Raw genomic sequence first — 17,969 nt, 5'->3', positions numbered from 1 at the left:
CCCACAACTCCAAGTCTGAGCCAGAGCACGGGACTGTCAGTGCAACTGAGCAGCTCCTGCCTCTGCTTGTGGCTGGGAGATGACGGACCTCCATCGTGCAGACCATGTCCCACCCCACGGTGATGAGCCCCCATCAGCGTCCTCCCCCAGCACCCGCAGCAGTGTGTCTTGGGGAGCGGGAGCCACCCACCTGCATGGAGGGGCTGGCAACCTTCTGCAGCGAGCGCTTGCTTTTCTTGGCTGAGGAAGTCCTTTGGCGTAAGTTCTCACTCTTGCCAGAGTGGGCAGATTTCATTTGACATCCACTAAGAGGAGAAAGCAGAAACATCCATCATGCTGAGCCCCCACCCTGCCTTCCTCTGAAGCCAAAGCTGACCTTCCCCTCCCCACAGAGGAAAGCCTCCCTGCCCCTCACAGCCCCGGCGGCACCTCCTGCAGCTTACAGACAGCTCAGCTGTATCACCAGCTTTGCCCGACACACGGGGACACTGAGGCACTTTTCCACTCCCTGTTCACAAGCAGGTGACGTGAACTGGACAATAACCCAGGTGTCTGGGCTGCCTGTCACACACCAGCCACGCTGTCGTGCCTCCTCAGGCAGGACAGGTGATGCAGGTCTTCTCTCACCTTTTCTCTTGCAATCGGGATGCGTCCTGGTCTGCTCGGTAGATGAGGAATTTAAAGTCAAGGCTGCCTTTGTTCTCCAGCATGAAGGTGCAGGTTTTCCTGCTGCCCTTCACCATGGCACCGAAGTTGATGAGCGAGGCGGGGTGAATGCTGTACTTGCTGAACACAGCTTTCGCCGACACCCTCACTGGGATGACGGCGACAGTCTCGCCTCCTCCGCAGATGCTGGGCTCCATCACCTGCAGCCAGAGGAGGGCTTGGTAAAACCAGCAAAGAGGCCAGCCTCTGACTCTCTTCCCTGATCCCATCCCAGGTCCCCATCAGCTCATTCTCCCTGTTTCAACGCCTCCTCCGGAGCCAGACTTTCAGCTCCGCTTAGGAAGCATCACAAATGTTTTCTGAGACATTGCTGTCACCTACGAGAATTACCCAGCTAAAGCCCTCCTTCCAGAAGGCACCTGTCCTGCTCACGCTCCCAAGACGTGCTGTGCCACCGCTGCCTGGCTGGGGCAGCTCACCTGGTAGTGCAGGATGGGTTTGTCCTCGATATTCACTTCCGTCTTGGGGTGGAAGAACACCTGGACCTGCACAGGGCGCCCGGAGGCAGCCAGCAGGCCCTTCTGCGGCTGGATAGTGAAGTGGCTTGCCAGGTCTGGTATGGTGGTGCCTGCAGCTTTCAGCTGGAAACTGGGGAGAAAGGGAAGGAACAAAGACCTCTGCAGTTAAAAGTACAAGTGCCACCAGCACAGCCAGGGCTTGACATAAGACCATAAAAAAATTAAAAGGGAAAGAGTCCAGCTCTGCTTGGGGAATCTCAGATCTTGAGAGAGTGCAGACCATCATGAGTGTTGCAAACTAACTTCGACAGCCAATTTTCTCATCCCCTCCTTTAAAGAGTCATAAAGAGAAAGGAGCTGCCCCTCAGAGGAAGGCAATGGATCTCAGCAGTGAGTGGCTTCAATTTCAGGGCCTCTCCTTCTGGTTCCTGCTCAGCTGTGAAGGACTTCTGGTGTGGGGCTGCATTCTCCCTTAAAGTCTTTGAGATTAGGGAGCCCGGGCTTTTTATTTAACCAGACCACGAGGCAGCCAGCACGGGAAGCGGTTCTAGCCATGGGCAGGAGGAGAAGGCAGGCCTGGGCAGATGGTGGCACCACGCGTTCACAGACCAGGCAGCTGGACCCACCTGTACGCAATCTCGTACTTCCCCTTGTTCCTCAGAGTCAGCACTTGCTTCGCATCACCCAGGACTTTCAGGACTCCAAAATCCACGGTGCCACCTGCACCTGCAGAAAACCCTCAGAGCCAGGCAAGAAACGGGGAGTATTTGTGAGCTGCTACAGACCACACCAAGTGACAAGACAGATATTTCAACACTTCCAGGCCAATTTCAATTGGCCTCTCAATACTGAAATGGGGCTTATAAGAAAGGTGGGGACAGGTGTTTCCTGGGGGGCTGTAGTGACAGGACAGGGGGCAATGGCTTTGAACTGGAGGAGGGGAGATTTACATGAGCTGTTGGGAAGAAATTCTTCACTGTGAGGGTGGCGAGGCACTGGCAGAGGCTGCCCGGAGCAGCTGTGGCTGCCCCACTCAAGGCCAGGTTGGACGGGGGTTGGGGCAACCTGGGCTAGTGGAAGGTGTTCCTGCCCATGGCAGGGGGGTTGGGACAAGACAATCTTTGAGGTCCTTTCCAACCCAAACTGTTCTATGACACTTGGAGTTCTCAGGCAGCCCAAAACCCTTCTCAGGAAGTTTCTGTTCTTGGAAATTTGCTTTAGCTACTTTGCTGCCCTTGCTCTTCTTACTCGGAGAATATCTGCAGGGTTTAGCAGGTGAGGAGCTGGGTTTCTGTCTTCTTGCTTCCAAGCACTGATCCAACAACTTTATGTGCCCTGCTGAGCCCTCAGGAGCTGCCAATTGCTCGCTCACATCGCTGTGGTTTCTAAGCCCCCAGACCAACCTGCACACTGCAAAGCTCAGGGGCGAGAGACTCGAGGCTGGCTGTGCCCTGACAGCCCTTCACTCCACTCAACTTGCAGGATACGCGCTTTATGTGACCGGGCCACGCTTGCATGCTACCCCATCCCAAGCGCTTTGGTTGCTCACCTGCCAAGGCAAGGCAACGCACCCAGACTGCTTTATTTTGGGGCGTCCACTGACCTTTAGGAATGTTGATGATTGGAGCAACATCATAGCCCTCTGCAGAAACGAGGATATTTTCGGTCTGGACAATCCCCAGGATGTTTTCTGCATCTGAAACCTGAGGCAGCGAGAAACGAACAGTGCTTAGACCGTTCTCTTAAATTCTTTTGGTAGACAACATACGAGTCCTTGTCTCTGCTGGCTGCTTCCACCATGGCCTCCCCTGCTTGACAAGCACTTGTGGATTCCCAAACTCTCCCAACCTGCTCATCTCACGGGCTGACCCAGCGAGATGCTGCTGCAGTAAGAAGCCCTACCAGCCCAGCTCGGCACTCCTTCAGCAGGGAGTGCTGCCACGGAAGCACCCGGGGAGACACAGCGATGGAAAAACAATCTCAAGAATTGTGAGGTGTCCCAGAGCAGGTGGCATTGACCGTCAACCCTCTCCCCTTCAATCACCCAGCATCCTCACTGAAGTGCAGCCCCCAAACCACGGGGAACAAAAGCCCAGGGTGACAGCTTGTTGCTCTCCGTTAAGAGCCCCGGACAGGCTCCAGCATGGGCGCAGGGAGCACGCCGAGGTCTGGACAACCAAACAACAGCATTCAACCACACACAGCGGCAAGGTGGCTGTAACGCGGGCTCAGGACACAGCGCCTGGTTGTCTGGGCTGACGCAGATGCTCAGGGATGCACCATGTGCTCTGGTGAACCCAGGCTGAGGCAGCAGAAGTTGGGGTCACAGCAGCCTTGTGTCCCTCAGGTGCAGCTCTTCCTGGCCCGGCAGCACACATGCCCCCTGAAGCTCAGCTATAAGAGCAAGTTCCTTGCCGCTAAGGGCCTGCCCCCCCGGCGATGCGGGTAGAAAGGAACCTCGGGAAGGCTCATCCTTTGTCCCCCTCTTTGCAGGGAACCCTTCAAGCACAGCCTCCACCCCAAAGATCTCGTTGCCCTGCCAGGGAGGGCACAGTCCCCCTCACCTCCAGTCGGATCTTCTTCTCAATGTTGAGAGCCTTTGTGGGCTTGAAATACAGATGCACGTCAAACTCCGTGCGCGGACCAACGATGCCCTCACGTTGTGACACGGAGAAGTCCTCGCCCAGGTTTTCCAGCCCACAGAGCCGCCAGGCCACAGGCAGCAGGGTGCTGTTTCGCAGGACCAGGGTCTTGCTGTCCTCCCTGCAGAGGCAGAAAGACACCCTGCACCAGCTGCTCGATGGTCAGGATAGGCCTTGCAACTGAATGCATCTTGGAGCAGCCCTATGCATTAGTTTATATATATATCTTTATCTATACACATCCAGTATTTATAGTATCCATAACATTAGTTAAATGTCTTCTCTGTGTCACAAGTCTCAGAGGTGAGGTCCTGGGGAAGGGCTGGGTGCTAACGGTGTATCCAACAGAAGGGACATAAGGAGGAGCAACTGCACTGCTCTCCGAACCAGCAGACGAGATACAAATGAATCAAGATGCCCATTGCACCACGTTGCTGGGGGGCTACAGAGCTTGCGGCTGTCCTGAGAGAACCAAGCCAGCAAGCAACGGTGAGCAAGAGACCGGGAACTGCTGGCAGAAAGAGGGACGCCAGCCCAACATCCAGCCTGAAGGGCCATGCAGCCAGCCAGAGAGGCTGAAGGGGAGCTCACCGACAGCACCCGTCCCCAGCAGAGGGGCCGCGGGATGACTGACCTGTGCAGAAGCAGCCTGTTGAAATGCACGTGCTTGGGGCTGACCCTCAGCTCCACCTTCACCCCCTGGCAGCACAGGGGGAAGACCACCGGCTCTGGGTTCTCCTTAATGCGGCAGACGAGCTTGTCTTCCACCAGACCAGCTGAAGTGGGGTACGCCCAAATGCTCAGCTTCTAGCCCCGTCCCCGAAACAAGAAATACAGAAGAGCACTCAGTGAGCAGGAGGAATGGCTCCTGGGCACTTACACCAGTGCCTGCCCTACCTGCTGTCCCCTACCTGCTTCTCGTTCGGTTTCAGCCTCATGCTGGGAGGTTCTACAAGGAACGTGTCCGCCTTGAGATCGCGCTCAAAGGAGAAATGCGCCTCTACTTCCAAGGGGGTGACGTTGAGGATGGTTATCGTCTCACAGTTGCTGGGATAGTCCAGTGCCTTGTACCTGTCCGCAAAAGGGGAGAAGGCTGCAGAGGAGACCGTCGCCTTCATCCCACACCAAGGAAAGCGCCATGTCCTGGCAGCGGGAGGCTGCACTGCAAGACCATGTTCCAACAAGCAGGCCAAGAAAAAGGATCATTTTCAGGGGCACACTGGGTGCTATGTGTCTCCATCCTTGCGTTACTTTGATGTCCACCCCTGTACTTGGTGCCTGCAGCCCAGACACGTGATGATGCACAGGCCACTTAAAGAGCATTTTACAAATTAGAAATTCAAAGATGCCTGGAAAAACAGAGGTACTGCAGGCACGTGGGTTCTCCCCCTTTCTTTGTTGGGTTTCCTTCCCTGCAGGGTAGAAAGAAATGCTCTTGGAAAGAGCTTTTAAAAATAGTTTAGCTTTTGTCTTCCAAAACAGTCACGAGATTGCCTTGTATTTCACAGGTTAGCTCAAGGTCTGAGGGAAGGAAATAGAGAGGATTCATTCCCAAGAGGAATGCTGAATTTAAAAAAAAACGTCCCTTCCCTCGGGTATGGAGCAGATTTGGGAGTTAAAGGGTTAAAAAGCACAAACAGAAACCCAAGGCCATGCAGCAGCCTGACTAAAGATCCTCTTTTGGTTTTTGAACTGTTTTGATTTCATTTGCTTGGGTTGTCAAAATACCACTAGCTCTCCAGAGCTCCCATGAAGAGGAGAACTTAATTTCTAATACTGAAAAAAAAAGCTATGTTAAAAATAGAAATGCGCCAGCAGCTACAATGGCAACTTTTTCAGGCAGACTTTGTCCAGCATTGAGGACGGGGAAACAGAATTTCCATTTTCATTCCTCTGCAGATCCCCCACGCCCCCATATCGGCAGGTCGAATCATAAGGCCTTACTAATATTACAAACGGATGAATGTTTTACAAAACCATCAGCAGAGTAATTGCTTGTTCAGTCCACCTGTAGAGCTCAAAGCACTTTTAAAAAACACCATAAAGTTCATTTCGTAGGTGGCGAAGCTGAGATGTGGCGGGGGGACACAAGCTGCTCCAAGTGACCTTCAGGCTGGAAGCAGCACATGGCTCTGGCCACCAAGGCACCCACCAGGGAGGAAGATCAGCTCCGTCTCTCCCCTGCTCCTCCAGGACTCACTTGCCCATCATCTGCTCAAGTTCACACATCTGTGGCCCTTCAGCCCCCTGCATCTCCCAGGCAGGTCTCCACCTGGAAATACAAAAGGCATTTCAATTTCAGGTCAGACTGTCTAGGTGATATTTCCATGCATTTCTACAGAAGTAAAGAAGCTAACAGACAAAAAGCCCAGATCAAGCCATATTAGTCAGGCTGATTGGTTCTACCAAGTTAGATCAATAGTGATTATGAACAAATGGACCAAGTGACCAAAGCCTGAGGCTGAGAATACCACTTTTTGAGATGTGGTTTCTTTTCACTGTACTACCCATAGAACTGGAGCACTCTGATAGAAGTATCTGCATTTGTAGAAGCCTCAGAAGCATCTGACCCGCTAGTAAGTGTGTATTAGAGAAATGAAGGTAGTTCTAAATTAAACTATGTCAACAGAAAAGTAGTTGATAGAATCCCTCAGGTTGAAGGAGAACTCAAGGCACTTCATAACAAGAACATTGAACCTTTAGAACAAGTGAACCTTTAAATATTATTACTGCACCGTGAGTTTACAAGAGTGGATTAGGACTATTTCCCAGAAAAATGTGTCTATTTTATGTCTGTTTCACTTCAGGATTAGCCTTTATTAGTACTGCTCTGCAACTGCTAGCACTAAGAATTTAACCCAGTTTTTGTGCCAACAGGTTGTTTTAGCCTAACTTTCACTACAGGTTTTCAGTTTTGTATAAAGTGGTTACAGGGGAAACTGTTTCTGAGTTTGGCCATTTGACCAGCAGCCTCTGATATGGAGAAATAGTGTGAAATGGGGACAATGGACACCGACTGTGATTGCATATGTCTGCCCAGGAATGTGGGTATGGTGACTGGTCATGGGTGCGGTGTCTGGTCACATAGGCACACAGCTCTGAGGAGACAACTACAGTTTTGAGGAGACGCCTGCCCCTCTTCCTCTAACAAAAGGGGAGATGGGGAGACGCCTGCCCTTCTTCCTCTAACAAAGGGGCTATTTAAAAAAGAATGAGAAAAGGATGAGAGATATTCCAATGCTATCTAGAGGGAGGGAGTGCTAAGTCTCCTTGCTGGAGAAGATGGGATGGTCACAAGAACATGAATCACCTACAAACCTGCAAGACCACCACATTCCAGCAAACGGACTGATAAGCTAAATTAACGTACGAAGCGGGGTTTAGGTAATGAATATGTATAGGCGTTAATTGAATATTCATTTGTTTCATTGTATAAATGTAGGATGGTTCGTCACTTCGGGCATGCACGCTTGTGGAGGAGCGATCCCCCGTGCATCTGCGCGCAATAAACATACCTACTTTATAACTTTCGAGTTATAGAGTCTAATTCTGCACGTCAGCCTCAAAAAGACTGACTGAATTTTGCTTTTTACAACTCAGAAAATTAAGAACAGGAACCAGTTTGTTCTCACACCCCCACCCCCACCCCCCTTTCATCCCATGATACATTGTCACTTTGCAGCGTTGGACCAACATTTTTGGAGACCTTTAGCGTTAATCCATTGGGGACAGTATTGGGCTACTGGACAACCAATGCAAATATTAATAAACCAAGAGAAATCCTTAGATTTGATTTGTTGAGGGTCATTTGTACATAGGAGCTACATCTCCAAAATGTGCTTTATTCTACCAGACAGCTTCCCAGCAGTTAGTGAAACCCTTGCCTAGAATGGTTGCTTTACATAACTGATCTATTAAAACATGGAATGTGCGGCGAATGAAGAGACGGGACGCAGCTTGATGCAAGCAAGTTGCCGATTTATTATACACAATCATGAGTTTATATATGTTTTCAGAAGCTGCGTGCTTTAAACAGATTGGTTCTTTAAGCTAAGAATTACATACTAGGCAATCCTCGATTGGTGGTTAACTACCAGCAATCAACAGCAAGGTGTTACCTTTCCTTGGCGCCATCCTTGGCTCCATCCGTCTCCCACTCCCCTGTGCTCTGCAAACATGCCTCATCATGTTAATTGTTGTCTAGACAAGCTCGAGCACATTCCCCTCAGCTAACTGATTGCCACGCATGGTCCTAGTTTGCAGACCGCTCCTGCAGGAATGCCTGTAGAGTTGTGGCACTGCATGACATCTACACGGGACGTGCTTCAAAAGCTACGACCAGGGAGCCTCCTGGCTTCTCAGCAATGCAAGCTCGGGTCAGGTCCTCTGGCCCATTTGCTTGGCATTCATGCTTTATGCCTAAAAAAAGAGGCAAAACGCTCAATGTGGCATTCCAGCATGCTAGTAATCAATCAAATGTACTTGGTAGTAACATTAGAAGAGGCAATCGGGTCACCAAGCAGGTAAGCCCTGCCTTGGCTTAGGCATTTGGATGGTTTTCTCTGACGTGTGTCAGAGCAGACATCTGGCTACACGCCAAATAGCAATGCAGAAATACCGGGGAGAACGTTTTCACTACATCCGTGCTCAGACTGTTCCCCTTTTCACTGCAGGCTCTCTCAGGAGCGCATCTCTCCTTTCTAGGGCTACCCTGGGTATGGCGGGTGAGGAAGCTACACGCAGGCAGGCTCCAATGGCTGACTCAGCTCCCGCTGGCTCTGGAGAGGTGGGTGGAAGAATCAGAGTGAGAATCTGGGCTGTAGAGACCAGAAAGGCTTTGCTGCTCCAAGGGGTCAACAATGGATTCTTTTTTTGGAGATCAGGGAGCCCAACCCAAGCCCATCTGATGTGGAGAAAAGCTGAATTTCTTCAGGATTTCTTTTTTTTTTTAACTTCCACCTGTGCAGCACAGCCTCCCTGGCTAGTTCCAGTCCACTGGCCAGCTGTCGTGTGAAGGCTGGCACTGCTGCACAACGATCCTGTCTGTCTTGCAGGCTGTGAGATTTTGGCCCAGTGCAGCAGGAGGAACTGAAGGGGGTCAGCGCTCTCTGGCTACAAGCCACGCCGACTGAGCATGAAATCTCTGAATGCTGCAGCAACATGTTTACTCCTTGGTTAACGGTGTCTGACAGGCTGAACAGAACTTTGCTTCTCCACGTGGAGATGCAATGCCCTTTGAAATGAGTAATCACAACCACATCCCTAAATCAAGCGCATTGTTAATTACTACTGTTGCACAGGATGTTTGAGATCGTGTCTTTCAACAGACACAGGCTTGAACGTCCTCTGCCACAGCAGCAGCTCTAGAAGGAATCTAATGGTTTCTAGCCTGTACGGTGCAGATGTGCTGCTCTGCATGGTACAGCTATGGTGTCACAGACACTGCAAAACCTGCTCTTGTCCTGCGCACAGTTCTAGTGCCTCTAAAATTCAGTCAGACAGTGTAAGTTTTAGCCAGAGCTCATTTGAGCTGCATCACAGGGCATTTCACTTGTGAAGTTCTCATCTCTCACTAGTATCTCAAAAAACCCAGCCATCCACAACCAAAAACCAAAGGCCAGTCCAGCATCCAGCTGCTTTGGGAGGTGGCGGGAGCAGCTGACGGGGCTGGAGAGCATTTGCCAGCCGTCAGTGACGCCCTTGCCCTAAGCTGGTGTGGCGAATTTTGATCTAAGTCTGACGTGGTGGCAGTGTGAGGTCAGCAGCTCTGTTGGTACCAGCGCATTGTTGGGGTTGCCAGGTGAGGAATGCAGGGCGCTCAGCTCTGCCCCGTTCAGCTCCGGGGCACATTGGTCTGGCCCTAAAGCCAGCAGAAGGACGTGGGTACATGTTCTCTGGACCCTCGTTTCTGTTTCCTGCCAGGAAGAGGAAATCCATCCCTTTTCACCCTGCAGGTTAGGAATAATCCCTCTGTCCCGATGGGGACCATCCCAAAGTGATGCTGCGTTGTCAGGAGGGAGGGGGCTGGCACCAGCTGTGCTGGGATGGAGCCGGCTGAGGCCGCTGAAATCCCAAACAACCGGGACGGACCAGGATAGCGATGCCTGTAGTATCAGCTGGGATCTCGCGCGGTGCCCTGGTGTAGAAAGTTGGTCCTGCCGGAGGGAGGCTGGTTCCAGCTGGCGTTGGCAGCCTGCCCGCCTGCCGGCTCTCTGCTGCTTTGTCTGGGATGCTTGGCGAGGCGGGCAGGGAGAGCTGGGCTGCTGATTGAAACAGCCCTCAACAACCCCCCTGGGGGTTGGAGACGACGTTTCCATTGCACTGTCACCCCCTGGCTGCACCAGTGCAGATTCGGCTGTGAGTGAGTTCGCCGCTGTCGGCTGTGAGAAAGGGAAAGGCTCTGAGGTCTCTCCCTGTGAGCACTGAGGTTTTGAAAAGATGCTGATCTCCTTAGTTTTATTCTTATTTTTGCCTCCTCCCTTTCCAACCACTCCCTCCGTCCCCAGCCCACAACCTCTTAAAGAGGAAATTCAATGATGTTTACAGTTAAGCGCGGGGATGGGAACTTCTGATAGCCGAGGGCTTGATGCATTGATCACAAGAAAGCGCAGCCTGGCACCTCCTGGGGAGTGCCCCTGCGCAGATGAACTGCCTGACTGCAGCATCGGGGGGGTTGTGAGCCACGTGGAGGTGATGCCCATGGGGGAAACGCACGAGTGGGACAGCGGGGAAGACTGGCTTCCAGACTCGGGACGGGGTTCGGTTAGCGATTAAGAAGAGTGGAGGCAGCAGCATCTTCCTCCGCGTGGGGCTGCACCCTGCCTGCCAGGTCTCAGACCAGGCAGTACAGTCTCCGTTGCGGCTCCGTGTGTTATGGGTGGAGAACCTGAGCGTGGAGAGGAGGGTGGGAACGGATGCCCGCCAGTTAACAGCAGAGGTGGAAAGAGAAGCACCACATCCAGTGCTCCCTTTGCAAGTCTCGTTTCTTCCTGTGGGCATCTGCTGGGGAGATGAGATGGTTAATGACCACGCTTTTGCTTTTTTTTGGCTTGAACTTAGGCCTTTTCCTGGTGTTTGCATTGCAAGGAGATGGTAGCGTCTTGGTTCTCTGTGTGGCGTCTGTAGCATCATTGCTGGGGTGGTTCTCATCACTGGAGGCTGGGAGCAGCGACCCAGTGGGATGTGGTCGCTGTGTGTCCTCCCTGCCAGGCTGGGCAGAGGCCAGCAGTGCTGCAGGGTGCGGGTGGCAAAGGGAGGCGGCCAGGGCTGTTGCAAAGCTGGGGAAAGCTCTCCCGTGCATGCTTTCCCCTTCCAGGGGGGTGTTTTATTCCAAAGCTGAGACCCTGGATGCACTTCCACCTGCGCCTGGGTGCAGAGATAAGGCCAGGTGGCCCAGGGAGAGCCCAGGGCTTGGCCAAACTGCACCAGGCAGTCTGGAAACGGGCTCTCTTACTGCCGCAGGGCTGCAGGTATTGCCCAGGGTCGTGCAAAAGCGTCCCATTGGACATGGCATGGGCACTTTGCTCGTGGCTGTCTCTGATTGCATCCCTGCTTTTTTCTTCCCCCTCTTTGGTTCTTCTGGAGTTTGCTGCAGCCAGTGCAAGCAGCCCCTGCAGTGCGGCTGGAGCACCATGCGCAGGCAGCGCAGCGGAGGAGCGCAAACCTGGGAGGGGGTGGGGGGTGTCAGCAGGTTGCCCACACAACACAGATGGACATAGGAAACTCGCTGCTCACAGAGAGGCCGTTGCGCCTCTTTGTTTTCCCCACTAACTGTTGTTCTGGTGTCTTGCAGGCACAGAAGAATAAGGCAGGATGGATGTCTATGACCCTCAGATGCTGAAGGTTGTGCTCTTTGGAGGTTTGATGCTGGTATCGACCATTGGGATCTTCCTGGTGTTCACCTTCGTGGAGAAGGTCCTCCGTCCTTCTGAGGAAGCCTTGGCCAAGCAAGGCAAAGGGCTTAAGAAGACTCAGCAGAAGGAAAAAGAGAAAAAGAAGAAAGAGGAAGCTGTTGAGAAAAAAGGAAAAGGAAAGAAAAATCAAGAGAAACCTAATGGACAGGTCCCAGAGGCGCACCAAAGTGCTCCAGTGGTCAGCTCTGTCACCATAAAGAAAAGCAATTTTCTTCCAGCCCATGAGGAGCAGAAGCATAATGGACCTGTCAAGAAGGTGGCTGCATCCAAGAAGAAGAGCGAGCCAGGTAAGGCCAAGTTCCTCTGCATATATCCCCGTCGGGTAAGCCGGCAGAGGGATCGGAGAAGGGCTGGAGTCATCTCGTTCCCTTAGCAAAGAGCTGGAACGAACCTGCCTGGTGAAAGGCAGAAGATGACCTTGCTGCTCTGCATCACTGGCACCGCTGCGTGGAGCGACAGTCCCCCAGCGAGGCTGTGTCACGATGGAGTCCAGCTTCTGATGCCCACCATGTCTCTGCTCCCTGGCTTTAGCAAAGCGTGCCCAGCTCCGTCTGGAATCGCTCAGTGTGATGGAGGGCGGTGGCAGGGCGGCAGGAGCAGTAGCAGAGCCAGGCAGAGGTGGCAGCTGGCTCAGGGAACACTTGTCTGTGGTGGGCGCCGTCCCCAGCGCTCGTCACGTTGCTTTCAGTTAGAGAGGTATCAAACTTGGCTGTGGAAATCTGGGCGGTTGCTGGCGTGAAATGGCAGTTATGGGGTTGAAGTCAACTGAGGTGATGCTACTCAGCCCTGCCGTTGGCTCAAGCGCTCCCAACCCCTCCTCTCTCCTCCCCAGCACCTGCGGACTCGGATGGGCCCCTCTACCTGCCCTACAAGACGCTTGTGTCCACAGTCAGCAGCACGGTGTTCAGCGAGGGGGAGGCCCAGCAGCTCATCGAGATCCTGACGGAGAAAGCGGGCATCGTCCAGGACACCTGGCACGCGGTAGGGCTGCCAGCAGCGTCGTGTCCACCAGGGCTGGGCCAAGCCTCCGGGGGTGCGGAGGGGCGAAGGCAGCCCGTTTTCGGGCAGGCTGTCCCCCGAGGGTCAGCCTTAGAGACGGGAGCTGAATTTTCCCTGCAGCAGAGGGCAGGACCTTGTGCGTGTGGGGTGGAGGGGTTGGATGCGGAGGTGGTGGTCCCCGCTGATGTGCCACCCTGTGCCGGCAGGCCAAGCAGAAGGGTGACCCTGTCACTGTCCTGAAACGCCAGCTGGAGGAGAAGGAGAAGCAGCTCGCCACTAAGCAGGAGGCTGCAGCCGCTGCCAGAAACAAGGTGGAGGAGCTGAGTCAGGTAAGTGCCGCGCAGCCCTCCCGGCACGCCTGGCACAGGCTCTGCGCCTCACGGCTCGCCGTGTGCCTCCCTCTCCCCGCGTCTTACCCGCCCTTGGAGGTGAAGCCCAGGGGTTCTCTGGGCCCTTCATCCATTTGCTGTTTTCTCCCCAAAAAGGGGAGGAGATGCCCACCTGAGCTCCTCTCCTGGGCCTGATCCAGCCCGGGGAGGCACGTGCCCTGTTGGCAGCCGCAGCAGGAGCGGGCTAAAGCCGTGCCCGTAAGAGACTGCAGCTTTCTGCTGCTCTACGGAGGACAGTAAAGCCCTTCTCATCTCTTGGCAGAGCCCCTGAGCTGAGAAGGTGTTGAACAGTCCCTTTTTAAGGAGCCTGGTGCTATTTACAGCCCCTTGCCTGACTCAGCCCCTTGCCTCCACCTCTCGTTGGGTGTTGAAGTCAGAAGGGACCCCCGGCGCGTCGTGCTCAGCACCTCCTGCCCCGCAGCCGCCAGGACCCTGCTGCAGCAGGTCCATCTGCCTGCAGGCAGGAGAGGAGAGGGCGAAGCCACCCTGTGCACTGAGTGCTGCGCTAAACCCCGGCCTGTGCAGGCAGCCCAGGGCAGCGGCACGGCATCACCCAGCCGGCCAAGAGAGCATCCCTGCCTTGGCAGGGGGCGGAGGGGGAGTCTGTGTTTGATTTGTGGGGGTGTTTTCTTTTTTTAGTTTTCCTGCTTTGCCGCAAACTTGATGTGATGATGTTGATCCTGGGGCCGGGGAGGGGAATAAAATTCCAGGCCCTCACTCCTGTCTCTTAGCTGGCCCAATGTGGAACAACAGTGGCATCCAGTGGCCACTGAGCCCAAAGCTTAATGCAGGAGGAAATGTAAGTGCGGACGGTGTAGCTGAGCCTGGGGGCAGCGCCGAAAGGGTTACACTTCTTAAAGTCTTCTGAGCTAGGAGGCCACTTGGTTCGAGTCCCCTTAAAGCAGGGAAATTCCTAGGCTGAGGACTGACCGGGTGGCTTCTCTCCTCGAAGGAGCTGGCGGCCGAGCGGGCCAAGGCGACAACCCTGGAGGGCAAGCTGAAGGAGCAGCTGCTGGCCCGCGAGCAGGAGATGGCAGCGGTGCAGGCACGCATGCAGGCCAGCTACCAGGACCATGTCAGCGAAACGCAGCAGCTGCAGGGCAAGGTGAGCCCCACGCGGTGCTCTGCAGCTTCCTCCGCTGGCTGCCGGCTGGCCCTCGGTGGCAGCTGCCTGGTCTTTTGGAGAAGACCGAGGTGGACGAGGGGACCAGAGCCTCGGGGAGGGGCGAGAGCCCCGCAGTGCTCCTGAGCCGTGGTGCTCACGCTAGAAGAGGGATGTGGGAGCATCCTCACGGGATGCAGCAGCCGCAGGGGCTGTCAGCATCAGCAGACACCTCGCTGTGGCTTCCTTGCCAGTCCCTCTTGCCCATGGAGTGGGCTCCTCAGGGGAGAGCTGAGGGGCTGGCAGCGGCGGCATTAACCCCTGTTGGTCTCTCCCTAGATCCGCACCCTGCAGGAGCAGCTGGAGAATGGCCCTGACACGCAGCTGGCTCGCCTGCAGCAGGAGAACTCCATCCTGAGCGATGCCTTCTGCCAGATCAGAAGTCAGATGGAGAGCAAGTAAGACTAGGGGTGGGGGTGGGGGGCAGAGCCTGGGGCCGCCCTCTGGCAAGCCCTGGGGGTGGCTGTCCATCATGATTGGCCACCCCCTTTCTTGAGGGTGCTTCTACAGACGCCCCAGCTAGCTGGAGGTAGAGGAGGGAGTGAGGAAGAGATTGCCAAATGGCTTTTGTGGGCCTGGCAGGGGAAACAAGGATGCTTTTCCCAAGTGGAAGGGCAGGGGAAGCCCTCTCTGCTTTGGAGTCACCTGTGCTGATGCTAGCGGAGGGGGCAGAGGGGACCAGAAGACGCTGCAGCATTTCTCCACACTTTGGAGAGCTTGTGCTCACCAGCTTCAGAAGAAATGTCGCTGGCTCTTAGATGGGAGTGGTGCTGCAGAGAACCGAGACCTGCCTGGTGCATACAGAGCAACCAGGAGCTAGGGGAAGAATTTGGCACTCTCTTTTTGTAGAAAGTCTGAAATGGCTGGTGATTAACAGTGGTCAATTAATTACAGAGCAGACTCCAGCTGCTTAGAGTGCTTCCTCCTGTGTCTGGGAACACAGATCCTTGCGTCTTCTATTTCATGAGAAAGGAATGTCTCCTGTGATGGAAACGGAGCTTTTGAAATTGATGTGTCAGCTCCTTCCACCCCATCCCTGAAGGACCAGGCGTGTCCGAGAAGCAGGCCAACACAACCGTTGAGATGTTTCAAGCCCTGTTATCAGGCCCACAGGAGGATGTGTTCCCCCTGGGTAACGCCAGGGATGCTTGACTGGCCTGCGGGCTGGAATAACGCTGCTTCTGTTGGTGCAGGCAAAACGCTGAGGTGGCCAGGTTACAGGAGTGGTGCGGCAAGCTGATGAACGAGCTCTCTGAGAAGTCAGAGGTGCTGCAGCAAGAGAAGCAGCTGAGGAAGAGCTGGAAGATGAAAGTGGCAGCCTTGGAGAGGCAGATGCAGCAGCTGCAGGTCAGGCAAGCGCCTGCAAACCTGCTCCCCCCGGGTGTGAGGGTGGGGGGGGAAGCCTAGGTGGTGCACCGTGCTGGGTGGTAGCCTCAGGTGAGAGAGGAAACCCAGTGGCCCCTGCCAGCGGGTGCTCATGAGGATGTGGGTGCTCCCTCTCGACTCTGAAGCCCTTGGTGTGGCTGGTTTTGGGTTTTTTAGGGGTGTTTAAAGGACACCTCCCAGGTAGAGCCTCTGAGCACGCCGCTGGAGCAGTGGCGCATCGCTGGCATGTGGCTACCGAGGCAGCTCAGTGGAGACCTGAGGTGACCCGAGATGTTTTGGAGGGGGGAGTGTCACCAGACGGCCAAGGGAGACTCAGGCAGATGCCTTCTTTTGACTCCCATGTAGGAAAAACTAGGAAAAAAAAAAGAGAAAGAACCGGGGCCAGGCAGCAAGCGAACTACAGGAGCGGCTGAAGGTTACCCAGGACCAACTGGCCAAAGGGAGAATGAAGAAGTGTAAAGAACAGCTTCAGGAAACGGTACTGGTGGTGGCCGCAGCCATCCCTCCCCTTGGTGCTGGTGGAGGGCAGGGGGAAGCGCCTGTCAGGCAGCAGTTGAAAACCGGAGACAAGGTGGCACTTGCTGCCAGAAACCATCTGGGTGGCTTTTGGGAAGCTCTGGGAGCACAGGAGATGGTGGTCATGGTTCTCCCTTCTCAAAAGGCAGGACCTGGCCCATCTGTGAAACGCTTTGATGCTTGAGCTGCCATGAGAATAAGGTTGAGACCCAGTTGAGTAACCCACCTCTCTTTTCCTTCTCCAGGGGGAAGAGGACAGTTTGAAGGAAGGGACTTCAGCTTGATGAGTCTGTGACCTAGACCTTACTGTCAGCTTGCCAAAATGCCTTACACATTCCTAAAACTAAAACTAAAAATATATGCCTGATTTACTGTAGAAAAAAGTTGCAAGCCATTTGTGACCTAAAACCTAGTTTTGAAACTTAAAAAAAAAACCAAACACAAAAACCCAACCAGTAAACACTGCAGGCATATGTTTGTAAGAAAATCTTCATACTGTTTTGTACAACTACCGTTTGTTCCCAAGGGCACCGCACCGACCACATCGGGGCAGGCAGAACCCACAGATCTGTGAAAAGGGAAGACTCTGTTTGTACATCAACTGGTGAAATTATTTTTTTTCTTTCTTTTTTACTTTTTTTGGTTTGTTTTGGGGTTTTTTTGTTTGTTGGAGTGCAAGAAGTGTGAAAGTGAGACCCAGCATGGAAGGAAGCCTCTCTTTGATGGGTGGCTCTTGGCACGTATCTTTTTGTGTATTTCTGGGTGTCGATGCATTTACAATGATGTAGTGAAAAGAGCTTATCCTTGCTTCATTTTCCCGGTTATTATTTACTAATTTTTTATTAAGTTTGCAAGCCAGCCAGGTGTTTGGGGTCACTGAAGAAGGACCCTGCTGTGGCCGGGAGCAGATCCTTTATTCCCCGCCTTGCTTGCTGTGCTGCAAACAGCCATCCCCTCTGTTTTTTCTCCAAGATACGCAAAGGAGAGAAGCCTTCCCTTCCAGCCACGAGTGTCCTCACACTGGCTGCACCCCGAGGTCCCCTGCCATGGGGTCAGGCTGAGCGTGGGGACAGGGCACAGCAGCGTGAGCGTGGGGACAGGGCACAGCAGCACAGCCTCGCCAGCCCAGCGCAGGCTGCTCCTGCTCTCTTAAGCCTCAGCGCACCCCTGAAATTCTGTCCCTGCGGGTGCTGTGTGGTGGAGGTCCTTGGGCACTGCCTTCTCTCTCCCCTTCTTGTGGCTTTCCTTTTGAAACTCCACACAAAACCACCCTTTTTTCCCCAGGTTTTCTTCTTTTTAAATAATTTTTCTTTTTTTTTTTTTTTTTTATTTCAAGTTGGTTTATTGGGAAATGGCAGAGACCACGTCACAGCTTGGTGCCTGCCTCCTCACAATAAAGCTGCTGAGCCTGGCGCTGACATCAGTGGCATTTGAGGAGCTGGTGGGGGGACAAGGCCCCCAGAGTACTTGGTACCTCTGGGGTGTGTGAAGAACCAAGGCCAGGAAGGGGGATGAAGGCCAGACCCGCCTCCATTTTGTTCCCAGAGAAGTCTGCGTGTGCTCAGCCTCTATATTAGACACACCAGAGATTCCACGCAGGCAGGACTGGGTAGACACGTGTCCTGTCCCCCCAGCACTGCAGCTTTGGGGGTCATGATGGAGAAGGGATGTGCAAATCACACTTGGGCTGTGCGGTATGTGCATGACCTGTCTCTGGTCAGGCAAGAAAAAGGGGTCCTGCTGAATTCTGGCTGAGGGAATGGCAAGCTGAGAGCCCA

At 53.9% G+C, this 17,969-nt stretch overlaps 2 protein-coding genes across 2 annotated transcripts; one reads left to right on the top strand and one right to left on the bottom strand.

The window, feature by feature from the left end:
• Positions 1–127: 127 nt before the first annotated feature.
• LOC308057962 (hydrocephalus-inducing protein homolog) lies at positions 128–5,071 on the bottom strand. Its single transcript, XM_080411969.1, has 8 exons — positions 4,738–5,071; positions 4,461–4,633; positions 3,749–3,947; positions 2,788–2,887; positions 1,811–1,904; positions 1,146–1,314; positions 628–866; positions 128–305 (listed from the first exon to the last, which is right to left on the bottom strand). The coding sequence occupies exons 1-8, from the start codon at positions 4,942–4,944 to the stop codon at positions 134–136; spliced, it is 1,353 nt and encodes a 450-aa protein (XP_080268095.1). The 5' UTR covers positions 4,945–5,071; the 3' UTR covers positions 128–133.
• Positions 5,072–11,638: 6,567 nt separating this feature from the next.
• Positions 11,639–15,063, top strand: LOC308057960 (ribosome-binding protein 1-like; the record flags this gene model as incomplete). The annotated part of the gene is made up of 5 exons (XM_080411967.1): positions 11,639–12,026; positions 12,572–12,720; positions 12,945–13,067; positions 14,080–14,232; positions 14,569–15,063. 5 exons carry the CDS (start codon positions 11,639–11,641, stop codon positions 14,689–14,691), a joined length of 936 nt encoding a protein of 311 aa, XP_080268093.1. The 3' UTR covers positions 14,692–15,063.
• Between the last annotated feature and the right edge of the window lie 2,906 nt (positions 15,064–17,969).

This window comes from Falco punctatus (assembly GCF_963210335.1).
Source record: "Falco punctatus genome assembly, contig: scaffold_27, whole genome shotgun sequence".
Lineage (NCBI taxonomy): Eukaryota > Metazoa > Chordata > Aves > Falconiformes > Falconidae > Falco > Falco punctatus.
The sequence above is the reverse complement of the archived record's forward strand: the minus strand, read 5'-3'. Positions and strand labels throughout refer to the sequence as shown.

Excerpts from the sequence above, each read along its gene's own strand:
- LOC308057962 (XM_080411969.1), bottom strand. The coding sequence starts at position 4,944 with ATGAAGGCGACGGTCTCCTCTGCAGCCTTCTCCCCTTTTGCGGACAGG. Across the intron at positions 1,905-2,787 it reads AATCATCAACATTCCTAAAG|GTGGCACCGTGGATTTTGGA; the intron begins GTCAGTGGACGC and ends CTGCAGGTGCAG. Across the intron at positions 867-1,145 it reads AACCCATCCTGCACTACCAG|GTGATGGAGCCCAGCATCTG; the intron begins GTGAGCTGCCCC and ends CTCTGGCTGCAG.